This window comes from Haemorhous mexicanus, chromosome 27 (genome assembly GCF_027477595.1).
Source record: "Haemorhous mexicanus isolate bHaeMex1 chromosome 27, bHaeMex1.pri, whole genome shotgun sequence".
Taxonomy (NCBI): Eukaryota; Metazoa; Chordata; class Aves; order Passeriformes; family Fringillidae; genus Haemorhous; species Haemorhous mexicanus.
Window position 1 is genome coordinate 6,889,319 of NC_082367.1, and position 18,432 is coordinate 6,907,750.

At 57.3% G+C, this 18,432-nt stretch overlaps 1 protein-coding gene across 2 annotated transcripts; it reads right to left on the reverse strand.

The window, feature by feature from the left end:
* Nucleotides 1–208: 208 nt before the first annotated feature.
* ASAP3 (ArfGAP with SH3 domain, ankyrin repeat and PH domain 3) lies at nucleotides 209–17,769 on the reverse strand. 2 transcript variants are annotated; one of them, XM_059868452.1, is made up of 26 exons: nucleotides 17,542–17,768; nucleotides 13,626–13,698; nucleotides 12,919–13,064; nucleotides 11,357–11,431; nucleotides 11,023–11,072; nucleotides 10,636–10,762; nucleotides 8,431–8,516; nucleotides 7,586–7,661; nucleotides 7,376–7,462; nucleotides 7,018–7,127; nucleotides 6,715–6,784; nucleotides 6,088–6,175; nucleotides 5,524–5,572; nucleotides 5,249–5,436; nucleotides 5,001–5,134; nucleotides 4,518–4,612; nucleotides 4,075–4,255; nucleotides 3,657–3,742; nucleotides 3,439–3,554; nucleotides 3,282–3,349; nucleotides 3,002–3,109; nucleotides 2,623–2,866; nucleotides 2,262–2,535; nucleotides 1,628–1,772; nucleotides 1,357–1,479; nucleotides 209–1,087 (listed from the first exon to the last, which is right to left on the reverse strand). In XM_059868452.1, exons 1-26 carry the CDS (start codon nucleotides 17,662–17,664, stop codon nucleotides 1,013–1,015), a joined length of 2,997 nt encoding a protein of 998 aa, XP_059724435.1. In that variant the 5' UTR covers nucleotides 17,665–17,768; the 3' UTR covers nucleotides 209–1,012. The 2 variants fall into 2 exon arrangements, with proteins under 2 accessions (XP_059724435.1, XP_059724436.1); XM_059868453.1 differs by lacking the exon at nucleotides 3,002–3,109 and having other exon boundaries at nucleotides 17,542–17,769.
* Nucleotides 17,770–18,432: the final 663 nt, after the last annotated feature.

Below are 18,432 nucleotides of genomic sequence, written 5' to 3' on the forward strand. Positions count from 1 at the left end.
TTGCCATCCTTGCTTGTCCCTGCTCCAGCACTCACATGGGGTGGCTGTAGGATGAGCATCCTGCTCTGGATCCTTGTCCCAGCCCAGCCCTACACACCCCAAGGGTGATCACAGATGCCAGTGACTGGGAGCCTTGGGGACACATTAGCAGCATTGCCATGCTGGGGATGGCCAGGGCAGGGGTTGTACCCCCAAACACACTCCCAGGTGCTTAAAAAATGATGGTTTATTAGAAATCAGACAGGAAACATTTAAAAAAAGATTTTTGAGATGAAGCATTTGACACAGAAATGGGGGCCCCTGCTACAGGGGTATGCTGGTCCTAGAAAAAGTTGTAAAACCCCCTCTGAGACCCCCCCCAGGGAAGGGGCAGTGATCCAGCACCCATCCCACATGAGGGACATGGGGCAGGGGCTCTGTGGTACCACCTGGCATTTCGCTACCAGTTTTGGAGAAGCTTTGGAGCACCCCCGAACTCCACCAGTCCAGGCCCCTCCCAGAACCTGGGGTAGGGGACGGACACAAAAAAAAGCCCCTCTCCTATTTCTTGCCCATCCCAAAGGCTTCACAGTTGGGGTACAGAAGGAGGCTGGTGGTTCATGGCTGTCCCCAGGATGAGGAGGAGGCTTCATGACTATCTGGCAGAGGGAGGGGGATACCAAATACAGCTCCCCCATCCCAAAATCCTTTCAGAGAAGGAAGAAGAAAACCCAAGGGATGGGCAGAGACCACGGGAAGGACAGAAGAGCAGCAGGAGCAGGGGCTGGCACAGAAACCTCAGCCCACCAGTGCAGTGAGCATGTCCATTCTCTGCTCCTCAGCTCCCTACTGCTGCCATCCATGGACAGTTTTCCCAAAGCAGGGGATCTCTGGGCCCCCTTGGAGGACAGTGGTCTCATGCCAGGATCCTGGGCACATGTCCCTTGTGGCCTGGCTCTACCAAGTCCCCAGCAGGGAGCTGGCTCTACTCCCAGTCAATGGGACAGTGACAAACAGGGCCACCCCCACATGGTCAGTCTTGCAAGAGGTGGACGAAGCTGGCAGGGAAGACTCCAGTGCGGGAGCCATCACCCTCGATGAAGCCGACCTGAGGGTGCAGAAAGAGGGTTCAGGGGAGTGCAAGTCTTATCTCGAAATATCAGCCCCAGAACTTCTTCCCTGCTCAATTCCAACAGGGATTTAGAGAGGCAAAGCTGCGGTGACAAATCCGTAGAGCCCTCCCAGCCCTCCTCCATGCATACATGGGGCAGAAGTCTGTGCCCCCCCAGAAAAACCCAGCCTCCTTCAGAAGAGAACTGGAGGGGAAAAAGGAGCAGGATTTGGATCCCAGCACCTGTCTGTGCCATGGTGACTCACCCAGATCTGCTCGTCCTCCTCCCGTGTCACCACAATGACCTCCCCCTTGGAGAAGGTCAGCTCTCGTGCCTTGTCTCCCTTGCAGTCAGCCACTGCCTTTACCCGCTTCTGCCTCCCCTTGGCCTGAAATGGGATCAGAAGGGGGTGACAGACCCCCCCGAGGCCATCCAAAAGGTGGTAACAGGGATAGGACCCCCTGATCACTCCATCTGCCACCCCAGGATAAGAGGAGCTGGGATGCTTGGGGATGCAGAGGAGGATTTGCACCTACCGGAGCAAATCTTCTGGGCATGGGCACAGGGGGCACCTTGCTGAGAGCAGGGTCCTCGGGGCCACCAGGGCTCTGGGGGGACCCAGCCGACCCCATTTTGCTCACCATGCCACCAATGCGCCGGTACGAGCGGGTGCTCTCCGAGCTGTGGGTGACAGTGGGAACAATGTCACCCCAACTCTGCTGTTGCCTTCCCCCACCCTGTTCTCCATCCTACGAGGTCTCAGAGAGGTCAGGGCTTCCCCCATGGGACCTGGATCTCACCCACAGCCCCCTGGATGCTGATGAAAAGGGTCCCCAGCACCCAAACTCCCTCAAATGAGCCCATCCCACCACATTTTCCCAAAGGAGAGAAAAAATACATATGATAATGGGCAGAGGATCTTGATGTCCTCACAAATAATCTGCATCATTGTCTCCAACAACAACCCAGCATCCCCACAGCTGCCCTTGTCTCCTCCTGCGTCCCAAGGTCACCATCAGTTTCTCTGGAGATCCCAGAGGGTGAGGACCCCTTTGCTTCACAGCAATTCTCCACGCCCGTGGGGGCGGCAGTGGTTGAAGCTCACCCACCAGCATTGTGCCATGATCCCCCAACATCAAGTGCAACCGCAGTCTGGAGCAGGGTCCCTACCCAAACTTGACAGGGGGGATGTCAGGGACTGTGTTGCCTGGCAGGGGCTGTGTGGGTGGGGGACTCAGCTCTGGCCCCCGCCGACTGCTGCTCGTGTCCGTCTCGGAGCGGGTTTCCCAGTACGCTGCCCGCTGGCTCTCAGTGGGGCTGCGGGTGCTGGGGGTGCCATCCAGGGCACCTGTGCTGCTGGCAGAGGGCAGGCTGCGTGGTGCCACTGCCTCCACTGGCCCAGAGAAGTGGGGCTCCGATGCCTGCCGGGGCAGTTCAGGGCGCTCTGGGGGAACACACGCAATGGAGACAATAAACTTGGTCTCTGGGGGAAGGCACAGCCCCACCATGATGACCCCCAACTCCGACTCACCGGTGGGGCTGTGGCTGGGTTTGGGGCGAGAGCTGCCCCGTGTAGGGTTTTTGAGGGGCAGCGGCGGGGGGATCTCCTCGCTGTGAGCCCGGCGGGGTGCAGTGCGCGAGGGCACCAGGATGCTCTCGTAGGTCTTGTTGGTGATGTCCATCCCCATGCAGCTCCAACGGCTCTGGGGGCAGGCAGGTAGTGGGCTGGCGGCCAGTGGTGGTGTGCCCTTGAAGGAGCGCTGGAGGGGGCTCACCTGGGGGTACACACACAGCTCCAGGGATGTCCCACTGCCACCAGCCCCCCAAAAGGGTCTGCAGTCCCCCAGCTCTCTTACTGGGGATGTGGAGGCCCCACCATCCCACAGTACCCACCATCATCCCCACAGTACCTTCTCCTCTAGCTCATCCTCACTGTCATAGGGGAACTCTGATGGGGGCTCCCAGTCATAGTCCACATGGATTTGCAGGGATAGCTTCCCCGCCTGCGCCTGCTCCAGCTGCCAGAGGGATGGGGCAGGTCAGGGGGATCTCTGGATGGGCCAGCCCACAGGGGTCTCAGCACTGGAGGGACATGTTCCAGAAGCCCCCCGCCTTCATGCCAGCCCTCCTCAGGCACTTGGTCCCCTCTCCCCACTCTGAGCTTCTCCCCCATTCCTCCACCCCACCTACCAGCTCCTCACACTCGCTGTACTTCAACCTCCTCGCCACATCCAGAGCTGTCTCGCCCGCCGCGTTCACTGCCCAAGGGACAAAAGGGGGACAAATCCAAGTTGCAGCCTTACCACTCCCACCAAAGAACCCCAAAACCCCCATCCCGAGCTCATACCTGTGGTGAAGGTGGCTTTCCCTTTCAGAAGCAGCTTGAGGCAGTTGGGCTGGTTATAGAGTGCACCATAGTGCAAGGCCGTGTTCCCATTCTGCGTCACCTGGTCCAGTGTTCCCCTGTGCAGGAGCAACAGCAGGAAAGTCAAGGCTTACAAGCACCCTGTACATTCCTCTCATGAGGGAGAGGGCAGAGAATACTGGGAGGCCTTGGGGACACACCCATTCTGGATGATGAAGTCCACCAAGGGAAGGGATGATCTGTCGGCGTGGCGCACGGCCATGTGCAGCGGCAGCTCGCCTGCATCCTGCCAAGAGATGGGAGGGAGAGATGACCCTGAGAGTGCTCATCTTTTCTCAGAATAAAGGGAAAAGAAGTACTGGATCCAAGAATGCTCATCTTGCCTCCTGAATGAAAGGAAAAGGAGCACTGGACACATGTATGCTCATCTCCCAAGATATGGAAGGGAGAGGAGAGCTGGCCTCAACAATGCTTCATCTCCTATGTGTAGGAGAGAAGAAAGCTGGACCTAAGGATGCTCATCTTCCAATCAGCATATCCCTTCCCAAAGCCCAAGACAACCCAGAGCACAGCCACCCGGAGAGGGAAAATCCATCCCCTGTCAGGTGCAGGCCTCACCTGACCCTCAGGGCTGGCCAGGGGCTTGGTCAGGTCATGCCCCTCGGCAAAGGCCTTGAGCAGGGCCAGAAGGTCACGGGCTTGAATGGCTTCCCAGAGGCCGTGGGGGTTGTCCTGGCTGCTTTTCTGCACGTAGCGTCGCTCCATGTACTTGGCCATGATGTATTCCTTGCGCGCAGCCCTGCCAGAATGGGGGCTCGGATGGGCATGGAGACGGGGTGTGGAGCCCTGTGCTCCTGCCTCCTCCTGAAGCCTCAGGATCAAGGGTAAGCCTCCAAAGAGGTGCAGATCCCCACCACAAACCAGCAATGACACCAGGATGCCTCTTCCCAGGGCTGTCTTAGATGGACAGTGACAGCACGGGGACAAGAACAGGGCACATGCCATGCACTCCTTTTCCTTCTCCTCCTCTTCCTCCCAGCACACCCAAGTCCCTGACTCACATATCGCTGCTGGCTGAAGGCTTGGGACAGTCCTGTGTGGGTAGTGCAGCCTCCATGATCTCATTGAAACGAGTGTTCCCAATGCTAACAGCCAGCTAGGGAGAGAGGAGAAGAGAGGGACATGAGCCCTCCTGGCCACACTCACCCTGTTCCAGTCAGATTCCATCCCAGAAGGAAGGAATTCATTGGATCCACCTAGGGCTTTCCCAGAGCAGCATCTTTGCCAGGATGAAGCTGTCTTAAGGCAGTGGAAATCTGGTTTAGGAGAGAGAAAATCCCGAGGAGCTGCCAGCAGCCCCCTGCTCAGCAAGGCCCTCGCCTGCACCACTGCGCTGGGGAAACTGAGGCAAGTTTGCAAGCCCTGGAGCAAACTGGGGACAGATGAGATGGAGGAGAAGGAAAGAATCCTGCGTCAGGAGTTTGGGAGACACAGAGGGTGGTTCCCAGGGGCCAGGAGATCTCTGGGCTCAGAGAGCAGCTTACCAGCAGCTCGGAGGTGCTGAGAACATCCAGAGTGAGGGACTGGATGCGGGAATAATGCACACCCAGCTCCCGATGGATCCCAGAGCACTCGATGCACGTCAGGATGCCGAGGTTGGTAGAGAGCCACGTGGGATCTGCAGTGGGAGCGGGGCAGGTCTCAGCACCACGGCCAGCCCCCAAAGATGCTGTGACCCCCATGACCTCTGACTCACACCCAGGGCGGGGGGACACCCTAGGCCCTGACATACCTGGGGCACCGCAGTCACAACACTGCTTGTTTCCTGGCATGTTCTTCACCTCGCTGATAACCAGCCTGGTGAGCTCCTGCATGCCACCGTCCACCCCGGTGCCTGCTGCCACCTCGCCACTGCCCCCATCCCCCTTGAAGGCATTGCTCAGGGCTTCATCCTTGCTGTTCTGCAGCACTGAGACCCACCTGGGCAGGAGGGAGGGGAAGAGGAGGATGAGGAAGGCAGAGCAGGATCTGGCACGTCAAGGAGGAGGGATGGGCTGTGGCACTTACACAACACACTCTTGCTCATCCTCCGCTTGGAAGTGATACGTCCTGTTGTCTGCAGGGATGGGGAGAGAGGAGAGAAGGTGAGAGAAGCTGTGTCTGCCACATCCCTTGAATTGTTTAAGCTTGGACAGGGCTTGGAGCAATCTGGTCTAGTGGAACCATATCCCTGCCCATGGTGTGGGTGTGGAACAAAACAGTCTTTAAGATTGCTTCCAACCTAAACCAATCTAGGATTCTGTGGTCTAGGGATGCCGAGAAATCAGCTGAAATCTCTTCAAAGGAGCTGCTTAATTACAAATTAAATCACTGCACATCACTCTCGCATCACCTGAGCCCTGTCACAACCTCTTTTTGTCTCAGCTTTCTAGCACTCATCGAAGAGATTGGTCCTTCATCTGTAAAGACAGCCAGGAAGACACCCTGAGCCAGATTACAAGGCTTTAAAGAGGGTGCCACTGTGTTTCAGAGGGAAAACCCACTCCAAAAAGGGAGAGGTCTCACCACAGCCTCCACCTCCAGGTCAAACACCTTACACCCCAGCCACTGCACCTCATCCCAGGTACTCACGTGTCACCAGATCAAAGCATTTTTTCTCCTCAGCATGGGGCCGCACCTGGCAGGTGAGGAGGTTCAGCTTCACAGGGGGACGGTTTATCTGCAGGGGGAGAGGACCAAGGTGGGTTAAAGGACCAGGAACGAATGGGATGGGCATCACCAAGGGATGGGCATCACCATCTCCAGTGGCAACTGTGGTGGTACACCCACCACCACAGATGGTTTCTCTTGGGATTACCATGCAAATCAGACCCTGTCTGACTCATTTCAGAAGAACAGGAACCCTTTGCAGGGGAACACGGCTCCAAGAGGTCCCTCCGTCCCTCCTGCAGTTTCCAGCCTCCACCGCCAGGCGGCAGCCCTCCCCTCCCCTCCAGCGCCAGATCGCCCTCCTCGCCCACGGATCCTGTCAGACACGGGGCACCACCTCGCGACCCCTGTCACACACGGGACACCACCTCTGGACCCCTGTCAGACATGGGGGACTTTCTTTAAACCGTCCTGTCTCATCCTGCATTGACTTTTAAGCCGGGCAGATTTGTGATCAGTTTTGGCAAAACTAAACCTGAAATCCAGTGGACACCAAGCCCCAAAGGGTGCACAAAAAAGGGTCGGGGCTGCAGTCCCCACGCTCCCCACCGTGCTGTGGGAGATGGTCAGACAGCCGTACTTCACACCACACTTCCTCTTCTGCCACACTTTGCGGATCCTGAGAAGGAGGAAGAGGAGGAGTGAGGATTGCACAGCTGCAATCACCCACATCCACATCCCAAACCAGACATGGCAGAGGCCTGATGGGAGTTCTGGACATGGGGTTATGCTTTCTCCAACTCACAAAACACTAAATGTCCTGTGAGCTGGATTTCAGCTCTGGGGCCTCCCATGAGCACTGACAATATCAAGATGAAGCCAAGAACTCTCCGGGATAACACTCATCCTCACCCATCACTCTTCTTGTACAGGAATCCTGACTTCTCTGTCCCATACTGCTTGTTGCCTTGGTGCTGGTGGATACTGTAGCCACTGCCAGAGTTCTTCCTGTTCAAGTTTTCCTGAAAAAAAGACAATAAAAGAGCAAAGTGAGAGGCACAGAGGCAGCTGCTGCCCCAGGTGACCTTGTCCTTACGGGCGTGCAGTGTGTCCAGAAGATGACAGACAGCCCCGTGCCCTCCCAGCATCCAAATGTCTCCAGGTCCCTGGAAAGGTTAACCGAGCTTCCCTCTCCCAAACTAACCCCAGGGTACCCAGCACCCTCCCAATACTCCTTCTCAGCTCTTCCCTGCCCATCCTGGGGTCTCACCTCCTTGTTCTCCAGCTGCAGGATGTTGCGGAGGGAATCGCGGGTCTGCGTGAGCTGCTTCACCTCCTCTTCCTGAGCTTGGCGCAGCTGCAGAGGGAGCAGCTGCCCTCAGGGCTGCCCTGAGCACAGGGGCTCCCCGGGGCTGGCAGGGGGACGGGGGCATCCCGGGGGACAGGCCGAGGGCACTGCAGGGCAGCGTGAAGGCCTTACCGCATGCAGGGACACAGCGAGCTTCTCAATGAAGGGGTAGAGATTCTGGGCAGCCTTCCAGCCGTCTTGGAAGAAACTGGGTGTTTGTTGAGGGTGATTAAGATGCAGATGGGGAAGATGGAGGAAAAAAGAGGGTTTTAAGAGAAAATGGGGCAGGAGATCATGCTGATCCCCTCCCTGGTACTTGCTTTGTGGCTCCCTGGCTACAGGGATCTGGAGAGAGCCCAGCAAAGGCCAAGCCTAGCCCATGAGGTTTGGATACCCCAAATATTTGGGGCGTTTGGCATGCAGGATTGGCCTCTTGTTTAATCCCAGCTCAACTCACTGGGGAGCAGTGCTGCCAAAAACCACATTCTGGGGGGGTCCCTGGGTCACAGTCCCAGCCAAAGACATGCTTTTAACCACAGTGACTGTTTCAACCTGCCTCAGTTCCCCAACTTGAGAGCTGGAGGAGATGGTGACTCCCACACACTGCTATTCCACCCTCACAGAGAACCGGGAAAGGCAAGGGGATGTTGATCCTCACTCCAAACACCCTCGTTACAAGCCCCATGGCTAATGCCAGAGCTGCTCAGCTGAGCTCATCCCTGGAAATCTATCCAGAAACCAAACAATCAGATACATTTCAAGCCAATGCCCCTCCCACTGCCCCATGGACAAGATTACAGCTCCTCAAGACCACAAAGCAGATGTCAACTCCCCAGAGAAAACTGAAAAGTGATGGCCTCTGCCCAGTATCTCCACCAAGAGCTTTATGGCTCTGGGATGAGAGCAGAAAACCCCAGACCCTCGTGGGACCACCCAAGGGTGACAACCAGCCCCATTTTGACCCAGGTGGCACCTACTTGTGCTGAGCGTGGAAAAACTTGATGAGGCTCTGCAGGAAATCTGGTCCCTGCTTCATCTGAGACTCTCTGGCTTTTAGGAGGTACTGGAGGGGGAGAAGACACCTGGTTAGGTGACAGAGACAAGGACCAGCTGAAAATATCCCAGAGGAAAGAGCAAGAGCCTGCCTAGCCCTTGATTCCCTTCCCAGCACAGGGAGGAAGGTTAAAACACTGGCTGGGTTTCAAGAAATCAAGTCATGATATTGGATTTGAAGGCAGCTCACTGGGGACCACCCTCAAAAACCTGGCTCTGGAAGTCCTCCAAGACATGGAAAGTTCAAGGACTGAGGCAGGCCTCCAGGCTTTCCAGCCAAGCATGCTTCTCCCACTGCTCATTCCAGCCTCACTTCTGGAGTTAATAAATAACCAAAACTCAAGGCAGCTTGTGGAGGAAAGAAAAAAACACAACAAAAAAGGCCAAATGTTTTTTAAGATATGGCCCTTTTATTCCCAAAAAATTTGATTCCAAGAAGCGAGCACCTGCAGCACACCAGCGCTGGAGGTCTGCTGAGGTGCCCCGTGGGATGGGGAATTTCAGCTTTATGCATCAAACCCATCCATCAGCTGCAGGCAGGGAAGGAAACACACAGAGTCTCGCTCACCCTAAGCAAAAAAAGGGGGGGGAGAGATTTTACCCCTGCAAGCTCCTCTCCACTGCTGGAATAGTTTTGAGTGGGGAGCAAGGGGAGGGGGAGGCAGCCCTGAGCTCTGGGGGCTTTCCAGGGTGAGACAGAGCTCCTGGAATGGAGCCTCACCATGCCCCAGGCACTGCAGACACCCTGAGGGGCCACTGGACTGGGCACGGCTATAAAGTGCTCCATGACAGCTGGAGAGCCCAAGGCAATGTCAGGGAGCACGTCCCTCCTAGAAAAGGCCACATATGTGCAGCTCCCCTGGGATGTCCCTGCCCTGCCACCCGCATCCCACAGTGCCAGTGGCAGCAGAGCATCCCAGGCAGCGCTGGCTGGGACCTGTGAACAAAGGGATGCTCCCAGCAGCCCTAGGCCTGTGTCCAACTGCTCCCACAGCCCTCAGGGTGTGAGATGGCCCACGACCGGGAGACACCACCACCCCATGGGGTGAAACAGGACCCTGGAAGTAGCAAAACTCACTTTCCAATAAACCTGTGTGCATCATATGGCCCCCAGCCCCTAGAAGAAATGCTCTCCCATTTCCAGGGCCAGCAGCAGCTCTCATGCATGCAGAAACATGGGTGCACATGCCCTGCTCCAGCTCCCACCTCTCCATGTGCTGTTATTTATCCCACAGTGGAGCTATTCAAGGGAGTGACTCATCTGGCTGGGTCCCAGCTCCGAGGCAGGCACAGCTTCCTACCCACAACCCCTGTTCTTTGCTGGGTGGGCATGGGGCAGCACCAGGATCTGGCCCTCAGGAACATGGGAGACCTCTGGGACACCCCATGGCAGGCTGGTTTCCTGCTCTGCCATCCTCGAGGTTTATGGGGCTGCTGAGGGTCTGGAGCCAGGACACTTGGGTTCCTCCTTGCCACAGGGCTTTGAAATTGAGTCTCCTTCCCTTATTCCCATCTGACCTCTTGAGCATGGACTGCAAGGACCCAGAATTGACAAGGATCTGGGGTGACTTGTGACCCCCTTCATTGAAGCCAGGAGCAGTTTTGACAATAGGCAAAAACCACAAAGCCAACCTCACGGATGTTAGCCAAAAAGCTCACTTTTTACCCAAATGCCACCCAAGGAAGGGCAGGAATGGGGCTGGGGTGACATGGAAGGAACCCCCAGGTCATCCTTGTGGGGCACCATGGGTGCCATTTGGAGCTGCATCCCACAGGGACCTCAACAGGGGGATGGGATGGGATGGGATGGGATGGGATGGGATGGGATGGGATGGGATGGGATGGGATGGGATGGGATGGGATGGGATGGGATGGGATGGGATGGGATGGGATGGGATGGGATGGGATGGGATGGGATGGGATGGGATGGAGATTCCTGAGCTGGGACCATGCAGGGGCACAGGGGGAAGGGCATGGAGAAGGGTCTCCCACAGCACACAGGTGGGGCTGCTTTGGTGTCAGATACCAGGAGAGGCTCTGATGTCCCTGCACAGCTTCTAGCAGAGTGGCCCCAGGACTCTGTTCCTGGGAGGGGGGAAGGTCCCCAGTCCCCTCGGCACAGCCCCCACCTCGCACATGTGGAGCTGCAAGAGCCGCCGCTCCTTCTGCGCGTCCTCGGCCACCTCCGCTGCTGCTGGCTCCGCCGGGATGACCCCGGCCACGCGGGCTCGTTCCTTCTCCTTCTCCATCTTTCCCCTGTGGAATGGGATGGAGCTGGGCTGAGGACATCCTTGCTCTGAGGGGTGTCCCATGCAGGAGGCTACAGGGGGATGGGATTAGGAGAAACATCTCCAAGCCCTCTCCAGCCCCTCTCCCTTGCCCTTTTGGGAAAAGCTGGACCAGAACCCTCCCCATGACAAACTGGCACCATCGGTGCCTGGCTCCAGCCCAGGGACAAAACACCTTTGTGCAGAGTGGGATTAGGTAGATTTTGCCACAGGCAGCATGTTACTTACACTTTGGTCTCATAATCCTTCCAGGCCTTTTCAATCTGCTTCTTGGAATCCTGTGGCAAAGGAAAAGGGGGATAGCAACTGTCAGGGAAAACAGAAGAGCCGGTAGCACTAAAGGGGCCAAGAGCTTTGTTCTGCATTGCTGCACCCCTTGAGGGTGACGGGTGTCCCTACCAGGTCTTCACCCCTCACTTGTGTCACTCCCAACGCTCACTGCTTCCTTCCAGGCCCTGGTGCTAGCTCCTTCCTTCTCCTGGCCACAGGCATGAGCTGAATCCATACCAGAGGTCTTGCTCCAGAGTGTCGCCAAATAAATGACCCTGGGGACAGGACTTACCAGGCGGCCATCCTTCAGCTGCCCCTTCAACAGGCTGTCCAGGGGGAAGGACACGATGTTATTCAGGTTCTGCACCTGCAGAAGGTACAGATAGGGTCACCCCTCGGTGAGGGAAGTCAAGGAGCTAGAGCCCCAGGTCCTCCTCGGTGCCAGGGACCTCCCCCCAACTCCGTCACTGCCCCAGGAAGAGTTAAAGAGGGTGGAAGGGTGGCTGGATCCAGGATCCTGGCAGAGGGCACGCTGGGGCTTGTTGGAACTGGCTGCAAGATGTCTGACGAATGTGGCTCTTCCCACAAACCACACCAGCGCCACAGCTGCCTACAACAAAGCTGTCTTCCCCCACTGACACCACAACCCTGTCCCCATTCCCGTCCCCAGCATCCAGCAACACGACCAGCCCCTCCATGGTCCTGTGATACAAAGAGCTCACCCATGCACAAGGGGCTTCTCAAAATGCCTCCCTTTGCTGGGACCTGGGGATAGCAGTGCAGCCACCTCTATCCCTACCAGTGCTGTGCAGGGGTCTGGGGTAGGGACACAGGAGCCCACTGCTGTCCTGGCATCCCTCCATGCACGGAGCAGCGCCCCATTTTAGAGCTGTGAAAGCAGCTCCAGCACCTACATGGGACTTCCCCAGTGCACCCAGATTTCTTTTAAAGGGTTTTGGTCCTCTGCAGCACCTGAGGAGAAACCTAGCCCCAGGGCATAGGACCACCCCCAAACCAGGGGTAATGGGGGAGCTCCACGGAGACTTTAGGAGGGGAAGCAGCTTTTTGTATCTGGTTTTGGCACAGAACTCACTCAGCAGCACATGGGGCAGGAGGTGGGGACCCTCAGAACTGGTCCAACTCCTCCATCAGGACAGTTCTGCAGAGGCCTGCTGGAGCACGGGAGTCCAGCAGGCTATGACAGCCAGGATGGGGAAGGGGAGGAGCAGGGAGGCCCAGATTGGGGTAACTGGGAGAGGAACACATCAAAACTCTGAAATTCTTGCTGGGGGAAGGGCAGCAGAAATCAATTTCCTCCTGAAGCAGAGCCAGGGGCCAAAAACACTCTTTGGAGAGGGGGATTTGAAAGTGAACAGAGAGGGGGCCACATGGGACCCCCCAGGGATTTGCTGCTGGGCCAATGCATGAACCCAGCTCCATTCAGGACCTGAGTTTTCTATCGGAGCCATTCCTGGCTCGGCTCACAGCCGCCTCTGCCTGCTCCCCATGGCCCCACTGTGCAGCCCAGCGTGGCTTTGATTTACTCTTGGCAAGCAAGATCAGAGATGCAATTGATGTGAGAAAAAAAACAGAAAGCAAGAAAAAAGGGAAAAATGAAAATAGCAGCCCTAGCTTCCCATCAGATCCCAGTGTCAATGGCCCCAGGGAGCTGGGAGTGAGCTGTAAATCCAGTAACGGGGGTATCAGATGGCCTGAGAGCACTGGGAATGTGTCCCTGAGCCCAGGGTAGGAGGTAGGGATTGCTGCACGTGGTGGAGGGCAGCTAAACTGGAAGGAGGGGAGCTGCACTGGTTGGTGGGGGATTCCAAATCCATGTGGATTGGGACAGTTTACCAGGTTCTTGAAGAGTGCAGTGACCTCGCGGGTGAAGACGGCCAGGTTTAGGAAGCCTGTAGACAGCTCATGGTTGTTCTGGGAGAGGTGGTTGTTGCCAAAGTTCTCCAGGGCCTCGCTGTACTGTTCTTCATTCTCCACATGAGCTGTATGGAGAGACACCAAAGAGGGACATGGGGTGACCCTGCAGCACCTGATACATCAGGGTCACACCATCTCTCCATCCCATTCTAACAGAGCTGGCCTGATCCTAATGCAGGACAGCAGCAGTGCCCCAATACAACTTCCCTAAGGTTCTCAGTTTTCCCTTTTATATATATTTCAGACAGTTTTTGGCATCTATGCACATTATCAGGTCACATCATGAGGTTCCACCAGCAGCTAGCATCCACCTCTGTACTTTTTTTGGGTTTGCCACCCACCTCTGCAGCAAAGCTGGACTGATCCTGCTGCACAACAGCACTGGGATGTCCAAAACAAGCTTCCTAAGGCTCTCCATTTCCCTCTTTATACAATTTTAAGACCATTTTTGGCACCTTAGCATGTTTCCAGACTGGCAGGCTGGTAGCACCCAAGCAGCAAATACCCCCAGGTTCACCAGCACCCATGGCTGCCCAGTGTGACCACTGCTGGTGGAGGGTGGGACTATCACACACCCCCAGCCCCTTGCTCTGGGAATGCCCATCATCTCCCGAAGCCCAACTCACTGAGCCCAGAGATGTGAATGGCTTTCACATATTTCCTGATCCTCTGGAGCACAGCTTGGTCCCCATCCAGGCTCTGCAATAGCAAAGAGAGAAAACAAATGGAGCTCATTAGCCAAGCATGGCTGCCACTCCCCCAGCCCAGCTGGCCCTTGGAAAGGCTGCAACTCTACTGTGCAGATGTGCGGGGTGGGATCCAAGCTCCAAGGGCTGGGAAAAGAGCTGGAGGCATCCTGGGATGCTGGAACCACACTGTCCAGCCAGTTCCCTGCCAGGGCTGTGGTCCCAATAGCTTTGCTGCCAGGCAGGGCTTTGGATGGCCCCAGAGAGGAGGGTTTGAGCAAGACAGTAGGAGGAGGTAAGAGGCTCTTTGGATCCCAGCAGCTTCTATTAAGCATGGAAAATGCCTCGCTGGCTCTTGGAGGGACTGTTTCAACCAAGGAGGAATTGAAGCGTCATATAGCACATAAGCCCATCCCCATGGCTCAGAACAATGTCAGGTGAGATGTGTGGGGATGCTCGGCTCCCCATAGAGCCAAAGACAGGACCCACGTCCTGCTGATGGGAACCTAAATCCCATAAACCCATGTGCTGGTTGTGTGCTAAACCACAACAATCCCACAACAAGCAATGTGGCTTTCCAAACCCCCCCAGCTCATGCATGATCTTGCCCCATGGTCCCCAGCACCACGAGTCTCCCTGCAGCCCAGATCATCACCCAGATCCTGCTCTGGTTTGGAGCTCTCCCCATCCCCCCATCTTTTCCTACCTGTATAGCCCTGATTTGCCCCCTAAGCACCACAACAAATTCAACCCCACCAAGCACTATGACAAACTCACCCCACTCAACCCAAGGGCAAGGGCCTGTGGTGCTGCCAGCACGAGCATCCGAGATGCTGGCCCCAGCATCAGGAAAGGGTTAAGGGCGGCTTGGCTGCAGGTACCAGAGCCATGATAACAGGCTGGAAATATTTAGAGGGCGTGAACAGCAGAAAGGGCAGGGATGAAACCTCGGAGGAATTACAATAAAGAGACTCTCTCTCTGCTTGAGCTCTGTTGAAGGTTTTCAGGCTGATGTCAAGGCTGATTTCCTGACAGCAGGGTCAGCCCAGCTTCAGCACTGTTCTCTTCGTCAGATGGGATGCTGCCAGCATGAACTGGCTCGGAGCAGACTGGGGCTGAGGCGGGAGCCAAACCCCCTGCTCAGGGGAGTCTTGCAATGCATCTACAGAGGGGAGAATGTTGGAGTGCACCAAAGCCCCTCATGGCCTTTCTCTGTGTCACATCCAGGTGCACCAACTCTCCAGAGCAAAGATATTCCCTGCCTCTGGGGGAACCCAGGTCTGGATGCCTGGATGCTCCAGGCTTGCAAACCTGGCAGTCTTAGGAAGGGGAAACTGAGGTAGCATGAGACGCTTTGGAAGCATCACTGGGCAAATGTGGGAAGATGCTCTTTCAAGTGTCCAGGACAGAGCAGCTCATCTTGGTGCCAGCTCACAGCTGCAGGATGCAGGGCTGGTGCAGGGCAGGGATGATCCAGGGAAAGACACAAGGGCTTTCAGGAAGTGGCCCGTGAGTCTACCAGTGGGCACAGGGCAAGCAGAGACAAGCATCTGGGTGGTAAACAGAGGGACTCACTGTACAGTGCACTGGCACCTGCAGGCAGCACTGGCATCCCCAGCACAGGCTGGCTGCTGGGAACAGGGTCCTTGGCTGCTCAGGAGTGGAGAGGCAGCGATGTCTGGAGCCCCCAATGGCACCCATCATCCCCCAGCTCAAGGGCGTCTGGTCAGGGGCCAGCTGAGGACACTGGCACAACAGGGATGTCAGCAGGAGGAATTTCCCATGGGATGGAGGAAGGGATGAATGCACACCTGTACCACTGCTAGCTGGGCTCGCAGCCTGGGGACCTCAGGCAGGATGCTCAATGGAGGCCATTCTTCTGCCTCCCCTGCTGCTGCTGGCTCGCGCTACCCAGCGAGGGAGCCGCCACGGGTGCCAGAGCCAGGGTGCCAAGCTGTCAGCCCAGGAGCAGTATGTGGCACTGCCCTGGGGGACAGGTGAGCTGGGAGCTCATCTGCCAGCAGCCTCTGCCATGTCACCCTGCCCGAGCCCAGAGGTGCCCAGTCCCCTCTGACGTGTACACAGCAGCCAGCACCAACCGCCAAGGGCTGGATTCAACCTTCCAAGCCCACTCCAGAGACCTCAGGCTCTGTCTTCTCAGCAGCCCCAAGGATCCTGAAGTCCCACAAACCCTGGGGAGAGGAGCACCCTCTTTAATCTCAGGAGGTAAACTGAGGCACAAAATAGCTCCAGACAGCATCAGGATGTCTCCTTTGTGTTAAGCAGCAATCTCCAGTCCTCTCCCGGCTCGCTCCTGCCCCTGATTTGAGACCTACTCCTATCTTGGGTGCATGTGGCCATGGTCTGTCCCAGGGTCCTGGTGGGCAGGTCACCTTCCCACCCAGCAGTCACTGGAGTTTGACCAGCATCCTTCACTCCCTCCTGCTCACCAAGCCACCTGCCAGTATTTGGGGGTGGTGACAGGGAAGATCATGGCTCAGTTTGGTTACAGAGCGTCTCTCCCCTCCCTCAGTGATCCTCAAATACACCACTGATTATTCCCCGTTGCCTCATGCTGTTGCCATGTTGTGGCTCCAAAGATAGCGTGGAGCTGGTTTGCTCAGATTGCCCTCCTCCCCTTGTGCTGGGACCAGGGAGATGCCAAAGATCCAGCAGCGGGTTGGCCTCCTCCCCAGAGCCTCCAGTGACATGGAGGGTTCAGCCCTGTGCCCTCCATGGCAGATACAGTGCAGCAGTCATGATTCCCAGCTATCTCTCATGCTTGATGGAGCTTTGCTAAGCCAATCCCAGATACCCCCTGTCATTCCCGAGGGATGCATCTCTCCCCATTCCTGCATCCCTTAACCACAGCCTCTCCAAGCAGCCAAACAAAATTCCTGCTGTTCCCTCCTGGCTAGAGATGCTTCCTTCTTCCCCACTCTCAAGAGGATCCATGACAGTGACCAGCATGTGCTGATGGGGACCAGGATGCTACATGGTGTGTTCCCAGATTGCCAGACCTCGGACACGCATCCCACTGCCCCCAGGTATCCCAGCAGCCCTGGCACCAGGGGCCCCCCACTCCCTGCCAGCCCTGGCTCTCTTTCAAAGTCATTCCTTAGCTAATAGGAGTTGGCAAAAGCCACAGGACCAGCTGGAAACTGCCTTTATTCCAGGCAGGAGAAGGAGGACGAAGGCACCCCACCACCTCCACCCTTCCCAAAAAGGCTGCTGATGACTTTGGGGGAGGTTGAAAATACTCCCCAAGGAAGAGACCTCCCAGCGACACCACATCCCATCAGGGCTGGCTCCAGCACAGGAGCTCCATAGTGGATAGAAATGTGGGGCTGATTCTCTGGGGGCATGTCCTGGTCCCTTGGCACAGGAGTGGTGTCCTGGACCCAGTGGGAAAGAAGGATGCCCTGGCCCCAGGGAGGGATGCCTTGATCCCCAGGAGGGGCAGGTGGGGATGCCCTGGCCCTAGAAACAAGGAAATAGGCCGCCCTGGCCTCAAGATGTTGGGGGATATGTCCTGGCCCCGGGGGGGCACTTGGAGCTTTAAAGAAGCCTTTGCTCATTTCTACAGGCTTAGCCCCCCCCATAAAAGTACGCTAGGGCTGCTCGGAAGATGCAAACGGCCCCCCCCATCCGAGGGTCCCAAACCACCGTTTAGGATGACCAGCGTAGTCTCGGGAAGAAAGCGTGGGCCCTAAAAAACACAAGTCCGAGGGAGGCGCAAGCATCAAGGGATAGCACCAACTGGTGCGGAGGTGTTCCCGGGCGGGATGCGGGGAATGTTCCCAGGCGGGATGCGCAGTCTGACCCCCCCCCCACCACACCCCCCGGCCTCGCTCACCTCCTCCAGAGCCCCCACGGTCCCCCGGCACTTCTGCATTTTGGAGGCAAAGGCGGCGGCCGGGGAACCGAGGTCCTCGCTGGCAACGGCCAAGAAGTCGGCCACGCTGAGCTGCTCGGGCATGGTGCGGGGGGCAGCGGGGGCACTGGGCGGCGGTGGGGGCGGCGGGGAGCGCCTCCCCTGCGGAGCGCCCCAGGGTGCCGGCTCAGCCCGGCTCAGCGCCCCGCACCGCGCCGGGAGCCCCGCACCGCGCCGGGAGCCCCGCACCGCGCCGGGAGCCCCGCACCGCCCCTCCCTCCGCCCGCTCCCGCCCTCCGCCGTCACGCGGCGGCCCCGCCCGTCCGCACGTTAAAGGCGAAGAGCCGCGGTTCTCCCCAGGAACTACTTCCGTGACCCCCACTCCGGGACGTAGCGGGTGCTGGGCTCCCCTATGCTGTAATGAAGAGACAACCCTGCGGCGTGGGTGGATCCGCACCCCCAGCCTTGCCTCGGCACCCACCTTTCCCAGGCACCCAGCATCTCCCTAACCCCAATACCCACATTCCCCAGACACCATCACCCCCCTAACGCCAGCACCCCCCTTTCCGAGGCACCCAGCAGCCCCCTAACCCAAGCACCCAGGGACCCTAGCACCCATCTCTGCCCGGAACCCACCTCACCCCAAGCACTCCAGTACTCACCTCTCCCAGGGACCCCAGCAACCACCTCTGCCCATCTTGGTAGGAGATGGAGACACACACAGTGATGGTTTAGGATTATGCCCAGTCCGCTCCAAACACCGGTTTAAACTGGAGGTCATTCCCACCCTGCCCTTCCTAGGATAGCAAGGAGACAACCCTTGGACAGGGGATAACTACTGAAGCCTTTGGCTTTTTGTCCCACTGGAGGCGA

Excerpts from the sequence above, each read along its gene's own strand:
- ASAP3 (XM_059868452.1), bottom strand. The coding sequence starts at position 17,664 with ATGCCCGAGCAGCTCAGCGTGGCCGACTTCTTGGCCGTTGCCAGCGAG. Across the intron at positions 7,128-7,375 it reads TGCAGCTGGAGAACAAGGAG|GAAAACTTGAACAGGAAGAA; the intron begins GTGAGACCCCAG and ends TCTTTTTTTCAG. Across the intron at positions 1,088-1,356 it reads AGGAGGACGAGCAGATCTGG|GTCGGCTTCATCGAGGGTGA; the intron begins GTGAGTCACCAT and ends CTGCACCCTCAG.